At 42.3% G+C, this 7,938-nt stretch overlaps 1 protein-coding gene across 4 annotated transcripts in view; it reads left to right on the plus strand.

Moving 5' to 3' along the window:
- The window catches only part of STAC (SH3 and cysteine rich domain), a 291,976-nt gene extending 285,722 nt beyond the window's left edge, over positions 1-6,254 (plus strand). For 2 of the 4 annotated variants that reach the window (XM_038174436.2, XM_072033145.1), the window contains 2 exons: positions 4,088-4,142; positions 5,673-6,254. In XM_038174436.2, coding sequence (XP_038030364.1) covers positions 4,088-4,142; positions 5,673-5,920 — 303 coding nt within the window. In that variant the 3' untranslated portion in view covers positions 5,921-6,254. The remainder of the gene's footprint in view (positions 1-4,087; positions 4,143-5,672) is intronic. The other 2 variants (XM_072033144.1, XM_005022624.6) reach the window with 2 other exon arrangements.
- The last annotated feature ends 1,684 nt before the right edge of the window (positions 6,255-7,938 follow it).

Consider the following 7,938-nt stretch of genomic DNA (forward strand, 5'->3'; position numbering starts at 1 on the left):
TAATCGCTGTGCTGCCAAGCACTGGCCTTGAGTTTAATCTGGCATTCAGGCTCTGCACTTTTATCATTTGAGTCTCATGGAAACCATCTTTTAGAGAATATTCAGAATTACACGGCCTTCCTTTCCTCTTCTGGATGTCAGTTTATGAATAATATCAGGAATGGTACCTTCTCCTTCTTTCACAGTGGGCTAATTACAACAGTTTTTGAGTATTTTGAATATCCATGTGTAACCCATATATTGCTATTTCTAATTCTGAATAATATGTTTCCTCTTCTCTCTAAGATTAATCGATTGTTTAGAAAGCGTACCCGGGAATTTGTCCTGGAACAGTCTTGTGGCAGGTGGCAAGGTGTGCGGGAGGATATAGGCAGGTACCTGTCACGGGTGTCTCTTCCAATAATTTTGAACTTCACCCCTGAACAAATCCTAAAAACCTGATACAATGTTTGAGAGTTGTATGTCCTGACCCTGATAATGCTGGAGAACGACAGCTTGCAGCATTGTGCTGGGTCCTGGCTTACTCCTATCAAACACTGTTTAACATCATCCAGCACCTTGAAGAGAGGGAGGAAGTCTCTGTGTCTGATGACTAGATAACACGTGCTGTGACTGACCCAGAGGACCAACCAACTATGGTATCAGTCACCCCATAGTCAAGTCAAAACAGTGGAAACGGAAGTCAGCTCGTTTAGTAAGGGAAGAAGCTTCTCCTAAGACAGAGGGAGAAGGGGAAAAGGCAGGCATCTCTAAAGCAGAGCCATCACAAAAACAGCAGGAAGAAGAGATGGAAATCATAAAGGAAATAGAAACCATCCAATCCCTATCCCTGAGTGAGTTGCAAGAAATACGAAAGGATTATGGTTGACGCCCGGGTGAACACATCCTCACCTAGCTGCTTCAATGCTGGGACAGTGGTGCCAATAGCCAACAATTAGACAGCAATGAAGACAAGCAGCTGGGATCCCTCTCTAGAGAAATGGTAATTGACAAAGGAATTGGGAGAGGGACACAGGTTCTCAGCCTCTGGAGGCAACTCCTGGCAGCTGTGAAAGAAAGGTATCCCCATAAGAAAGATATTGTATATCAGATAGGCAAGTGGACCACTATGGATAAAGGTCTCCAGCATCTGCGGGAATTAGCTGTGCTGGAGATGGTTTTTAGTGATTTGGACAATGCCCAGATATCTCAAGATCCCGATGAAGTCCAGGGCACAACATCCATGTGGCATAAATTGGTGCAGAGTGCACCATCATCACATGCCAGTACACTGGCAGTATTTAATTGGGAGGAGGGGGTGGGACCAACAGTGTATACTCTGTCTTGCCAGCTTCAAAAATATGAGGACAATCTCTCTGTTCTGCTATGGGCCTGTGTCTCAGCTGTAGAGAAACTCTCCCAAAGGCTTGACCATCTCGTAGAATGAGCATATCCCTCCTCACCCAGACAAAGTGATATTTCAGCCACTAAGAATCAGTATTTTCCTGCTTGAGGAAGAGAATACCCAAGACATACACCACATGGTACCTTCTGGTTTTATCTGCGTGACCACGGGGAAGATGTGAGGAAGTGGGATGGTGAACCTACTTCAACCCTAGCTGCTCGAGTATGTGAGCTGCAAGGAAATACAGCAGCAAGAAGAGGGGCTCCTAAGAAAAACGCTGCTCCAGTTTCTGTTGGGCAGTTCCACAGAGGCAGTAGAAGGGCTGATGTTATTCTTGACCCTGATGAAGGCACCTCTGCTTCTCATTTGCAACAATTAAGTGGCAGACACTCCAACCAGGACTAGAGGGGCCCTGCCTCTGGCCAGCTAGAGGAGAGGGATAACTGGACTTACTGGTCTGTGTGGATCTGACGGCCTGGCACAATGGAACCAAAAGAATACAAAGCTCTAGTGGACACTGGCACACAGTGTACCTTAATGCTACCTTGGTAGCTTAATCAGGCTACCGAGGGACAGACCTCATCTGTATCTCTGGAGTGAAAGGGGGATCCCAACAACTAACTGTATTGGAAACTGAAGTGAGTCTAACTGGGAATGAGTGGCAAAACTATCCCATTGTGACTGGCTCCATGCATCTTTGTCATAGACTACCTCAAGAGAAGGTACTTCAAGGATCCAAAAGGGTACCAGTGGGCTTTTGGCGTAGCTGCTTTGAGCACAGAGAAGATTCGGCAGCTGTCTACCCCGCCTGGCCTTTCAGAAGACCCTTCTGTTGTAAGATTGCTGAAGGTTGAAGAACAACAGGTACCAATTGCTACCACAACAATGCACCAATGGCAACATCACACCAACCAAGACTCCCTGTTCCCCATCCATGAGTTGGTTCATTGACTGGAGAGCCAAGGAGTGATCAGACTCACTCACCCTTTAGTAGTCCTATATGGCCAGTGCAAAAGTCTAATAGAGAGTGGAGGCTAATGGTGGACTATTGCAGCCTGAATGAAGTCACGCCACCACTGAGTGCTGCAGTGCTGGACATCTAGAACTTCAGTACGAACTAGAGTCAAAGGCAGCCAAGTGGTACACCACAATTGATACTGCTAATGCATTTTTCTCCATCCCTTTGGCGGCAGCATGCAGGCCACAGTTTGCTTTCACTTGGAGAGGCATCCAATACACCTGGAATCAACTGCCCCAGGGGTGGAAACAGCCCTACCATTTGCCACAGACTGATCCAGTCTGCACTGGAACAAGGGGGAGCTCCTGAACACCTGCAATACATTGATGACATCATCATGTGGGGCAACACAGCAGAAGAATTTTTTGAGAAAAGGAAGAAAGTAATCCAAATTCTCCTGAAAGCTGGTTTTGCCATTAAACAGAGTAAGGTCAAGAGACCTGCACAGGAAATCCAGTTCTTGGGGGTAAAATGGCAGGATAGACGTTGCCATATTCTGGTGGATGTGATCAACAAAATAACAGCAATGTCTCTGCCAACTAGCAAAAAAGAAACACAAGCTTTCCTAGGCCTTATGGGATTCTGGAGAATGCGTGTTCCAGGTTATAGTCAGCTTGCGAGTCCTCTATATTGAGTGACTCAGAAGAGAAACTATTTCGAGTGGGGCCCTGAGCAACAACAGGCCTTTGAACAAATCAAACAAGAAATAGCTTGTGCAGTAGCCCTTGGGCCTGTCCATACCAGACCAGCTGTGCAAAACATACTGTACACTGCAGCTGAGAAGCATGGCCAAATCTGGAGCCTCTGGCAGAAAACCCCAGAAGAAACTCGAGGTTGACCTCTGGGTTTCTGGAGCTGGAGCTATTGAGGATCAGAAGCCAGTTACACCCCAATTGAAAAAAGAGATACTAATGGCACATGAGGGTGTTGAAGCTGCTTCAGAAGTTGTGGGTACAGAAGCACAGCTCCTCTTGGCACCACAGCTACCTGCGTTACATTGGATGTTCAAAGGAAAATTCCCACTACACACCATGTGACTGACACTACGTGGAGTAAGTGGATAGCATTAATTACACAGTGGGCTCAAATGGAAAAACCTAACCACCAAGGAATCCTGGAAGAGATCATGGGCTGGCAAGAAGGCAGAGATTTCGGAGTGCTGACAGAAGAGATAACCCGTGCTGAAGAGGCACACATGAATGAGGTGCCAGAAGACAGAAAGCAGTATGTGTTGTTCACTGACGGATCCTGCTGTGTGGTAGGGAGCCATCAGAAATGGAAAGCTGCAGGCTCCAGAACAGCCCTCAAAATTGTGCTGTCCTCATAACCAAATTAATAGATCATCAAAACCAGCCTGTGGCTGACATACAGGTTAAATAGATGGGAGAGAGAAGATAAGCAAAAGACAGCTGCAGAAAACTAGAGTGAATTCAAAGTGACAAAGAGAATATGCCACTTGAGCTCAAATTCAAAGCACAGAACTTAGAAGAACAGGAAATTATAAATGACTGGGCAGCTTGAAGGATTGTTTCCTGATTGCTTGTGTCCCCCATCTGCTCAGGGCTGACTGATGGATAAAAAAATCCTGAGGGTAGATGTTGACAAGTTCAGCCAACAGTCAGGATCTAAGCAATTGTTTGTTTTGTTTTCTTTGTGTGTTTTTTGTTTCTTTCTTTCTTTTTCAGAAACAGAAAAAAATGGATGAAAGAATGGGAAGTAACTTTATAATACTAGATCCCAGTTAAGTTATTTCTGAATATATCTTACTTTATCTCTTTCAACCAACGTGTTTTTTGGATTCTCTGCTGTGCTCAGTCATTCTTATAGTCTGGTGTTTTGTTTTGTAGGCTTCTTCTGTTGTCATTGAAGTTTTCACAGCCTTTCTCAGAGATACAGACCAGTAATTCTGCCCCAAGGATGCAATTCAGTTAGAATTACATAGGTAGCTTAAGTAAGAATATTAAAGAGTACATTTGCTTTCCAAACCCATGTTTATAGCTACAGAAATGCACCTGACCATTTCCAAATACTGGAGGTGGCAAATATAAAGCAACTTCAGCTCCATCTTAAGACCTCTAATTTTTCACTGGCAGCATTAGTATTGCTAGTAAATTTTATATGTGTGACAAAAGGAGGACAATCCAGCCCAGAATTCAGATGTAGTATTTAAGTATCACCATGCAATCTGTAACAGTCATGCTGAAATTAATTTAGCCAGGAACATTTTAGAGCCATTTTTGTTCATTTCATAGTCTCTGAATTATTATAATTAAACACTGTAAATAGCTATCAGACAGAGCATTTGTGATTGTTAGTCCAGACAGAATGCTTAAAAGACCTGGCAATAATGAGAAATCAGTGAGTTGGTTTCAATAGCAAAATCAGTTTTCTGTCTCTTTTTAACCATAATTGATTAATAGGAAATACATACTTCTTTGGAACAGAAGTTTGAAAACAGTTCTTAATTTCATGTGTCTTGATGCTCGTGTGCTCATTCTTAAGTCCCTCTGCTTTCACATAGCTCAAATGTTATCAAACATGCCCCAGGATAGGCACTAAAATGGAAGTACATGAGTTTGCAAAGGTCTTTAGGAAACACAAACCTTTACCTTCATGTCATATTTGTACTATTGTAAAGACCATATGGTTTCTACTGTAATTGCCTCCTTTAGGAGCATGTGTTTTACAAACACACTTGTAGAGCTGTATTCATATCACGTACTTTTGTATTCAAAACAGACACAGACACCTGTTGGTGAGAGAGCTGAGTAAATAACATAACCCACTGCCCATCTGAGAAGTGCCTGGGCTCTTTAAACATGCCAAAGAGAATATGCCAGCATTCAGATCTGCTACTATGTGTGACTCACCTTGGCATCAAGATTATTTTCAACACCAACTGTTGAGAAAGCCAGGTAGCCTGTGGTCTGAATTACCCATGCTTCTCATATACAGACAAGTAAATCATGATAGTTAAGAGTAGGTTGAAGTCATAATTCAAGCTTCAAAATCTTTGATCTGCTACAAGGTTGTTAATGATTTTGATGTCTCTCATGCATATGTAGCACTTCAGGGAGGCAGGGGGAATGGTAATGCTCTGAATACATGAGTTCAAAGTTTCTTGTCAAAGCAGTGAGAATTAAACAAAAGATTCATATGCTTACAGAAGTAACTAGCAGAGTGTCTAACCCATGTACTAAATAGCATGTAATAATTTGTCTCTTGATCATGGCAAAGAGTTTTTTGGTTTTATACCTTCTTTACATTCAGATTTGCGTGACTTCGGAAAAGGAACACGACGGCTTTATCAAAGTATACAGTGGGAAGAAGAAAGGTTTTGTCCCCATAGACATCTTAGAAAACATCTGATTTCAACAGCCCACTTGCTGCAGCAGGAACTCTTTGTTGGCAATGCCTGTCTGCCTCATCTCACACTGTGTCAACCCAGATGGGCTGTCTTGCAGATGTTCAGGGAAATTGTGAGAAAACTGCAACTACAAGAAGAAAAAGACATTTAGACTGCCACAGCAACACTAAGAAATAAGAAAAGTGGAATGATTGGAAGAAAACATAGTCAGAAAACAGCAGGAAAATTAGAGGTCCTTGGAAACTAACAGGAATATGGTAAGAAAAGGATTTCTGATTTCTAGTGCAAGATGGCTGTTATGACCCTTATGGAGACAGACAGCTGCTCTGAACAACTAAACTCGTGTCCTGTTCTTGTGTCATAGGTAACTGTTGGGCAGCTTACCTTTTTGAGGTGTGTATTTGGGGGGAGGGGGAAAAATACCATTCAAACTGTCCTCATACTTCGGTCCAATGCTTGTAATAAAGTGTGGCTGTGGTTCTACAGTTTTGTCCCCAGTATCAACCAATCAGTTTAAGCGTTTAATCCTGATTTTTGTCTCATAACAAAGCAGTTTGGAGTCACCATGTTAACGTCAGACCAAGAAATGCACTGTGCCCTGGGGTTCGGCAGCTTACTCTTTCTGTGCCATCTTACCACACAAAACAGTAGCAACCCTTGTGTATCCTTTTTTTTCTCTGTATACAAACAAAATCTCTCAGCCTGCATCAGGTGTGATGACTGCTCTCATAGGTCACAAAAATAGCCGGTCATCCAATTCAGAAGCCTGCTTGGAAGTGTCTCTCCATGTTTCCTGAACCTTTATCTGGTAAGACAGAAAATGGGAAAAAAATGCCAGGAGAGAGACACAGTCTTGAAATGTTTTATATTTTTCTGTGTTTATTGCACTTAAAATATTTTATATATTAATCTTATTTGTAAAAAATCAGACAGCTAACTGACCCACTGGAAGACCAAAAATGGTAGGAAAGGACAGACTGCACATAGAAGTGAAGTCCGTAATTACCAAAATGCAAAACTCATGACAGAAAGGCACAGAGTGTCTTAGCATTTTCTTTACCCATCAAGGCCATATTTTTCATTTGCTAAAACAGAAGTTTTGTGGATTCAGCAGTAAATACACTGACATAAATTCCACTTTGGCATAAACCACCGGAAGCCTCCCATAAATCCTTTCAGTCTCAGTGAGACAGTGCAGCCAGGTCTGGTCTGCTGCATAAGCCTCCACCTTCAAATATGTTTTGGGCATATGAACATTTTGGTACCCAGAGGGCAGCCCATGGGATCCATGGATCTTGGCCAAATTACACAGGTCAGCCGGTGCCAATCCTGTTGTAGATCAGGGGCCTTCTGATCTTTCAAGACAGGGAACCTAATTTAATTGTACCAAATATATTTAAACTGCCTAGCATGTATTATGACATAGACATTAAATCCAATCCCAAAGCTCCCTGCTGAATTCATGCCTTATTTGACCAGTTTGATACTGAATGCCAGTCTTTAACACTACTGTAATTGGCCCATAATGAATGCCCTAAATGCCAATACTGCAGAAAGAAATCCAGATGCTGCCAGGTTTGTAAAAGCCTTTTTGCAAAGTTGACACAATTTCTAAAAAGATGCTGTCAGTCTGCTTCCAGTTTGAATCTGTGTTGCACAGCTCAAGTCTCATAGTTGGGTTGCCCTAGTTGGACAGCTGATCTTATGCAAAGCCTTAAGAAATCCAGTGCAATGCTACACATGACCAGAAGCTCACATGGTAGATCAAGCTGCAGTCACTCAGAGACATATTTTGCAGCTCTTACATGTCACTTAATTGCAGAGGAAGGAGTTACAGGGCTGTTTACTGTTGAAACGTTGTCTTTTGTAGTGCAAATGGTCTACTCTGATAATTCATGTCCTTCTGGGTGATCAAAAGTATCTGATTTCGTATCGTCTGTGAGAATATCAGCAATTTATAAATGGCTTTTCTTCAGTGCAAACAATGAATGTTTGCTCAGCTCATTTTCCAAAGTACCAGTAAACTCAGTGGGAGGACAGAGGATTCTGATAAGCCTTAAAGATCAAGAGGAAAGCAGTAGAGACATGTTAATCCACTCTGCTTTATAAGATTTTATATATACATATATATATATATTCACTAGTTCAAAGGAAAAAAAATCAAGTATT

Source organism: Anas platyrhynchos, chromosome 2 (genome assembly GCF_047663525.1).
Source record: "Anas platyrhynchos isolate ZD024472 breed Pekin duck chromosome 2, IASCAAS_PekinDuck_T2T, whole genome shotgun sequence".
In the NCBI taxonomy this organism is placed as follows: Eukaryota; Metazoa; Chordata; class Aves; order Anseriformes; family Anatidae; genus Anas; species Anas platyrhynchos.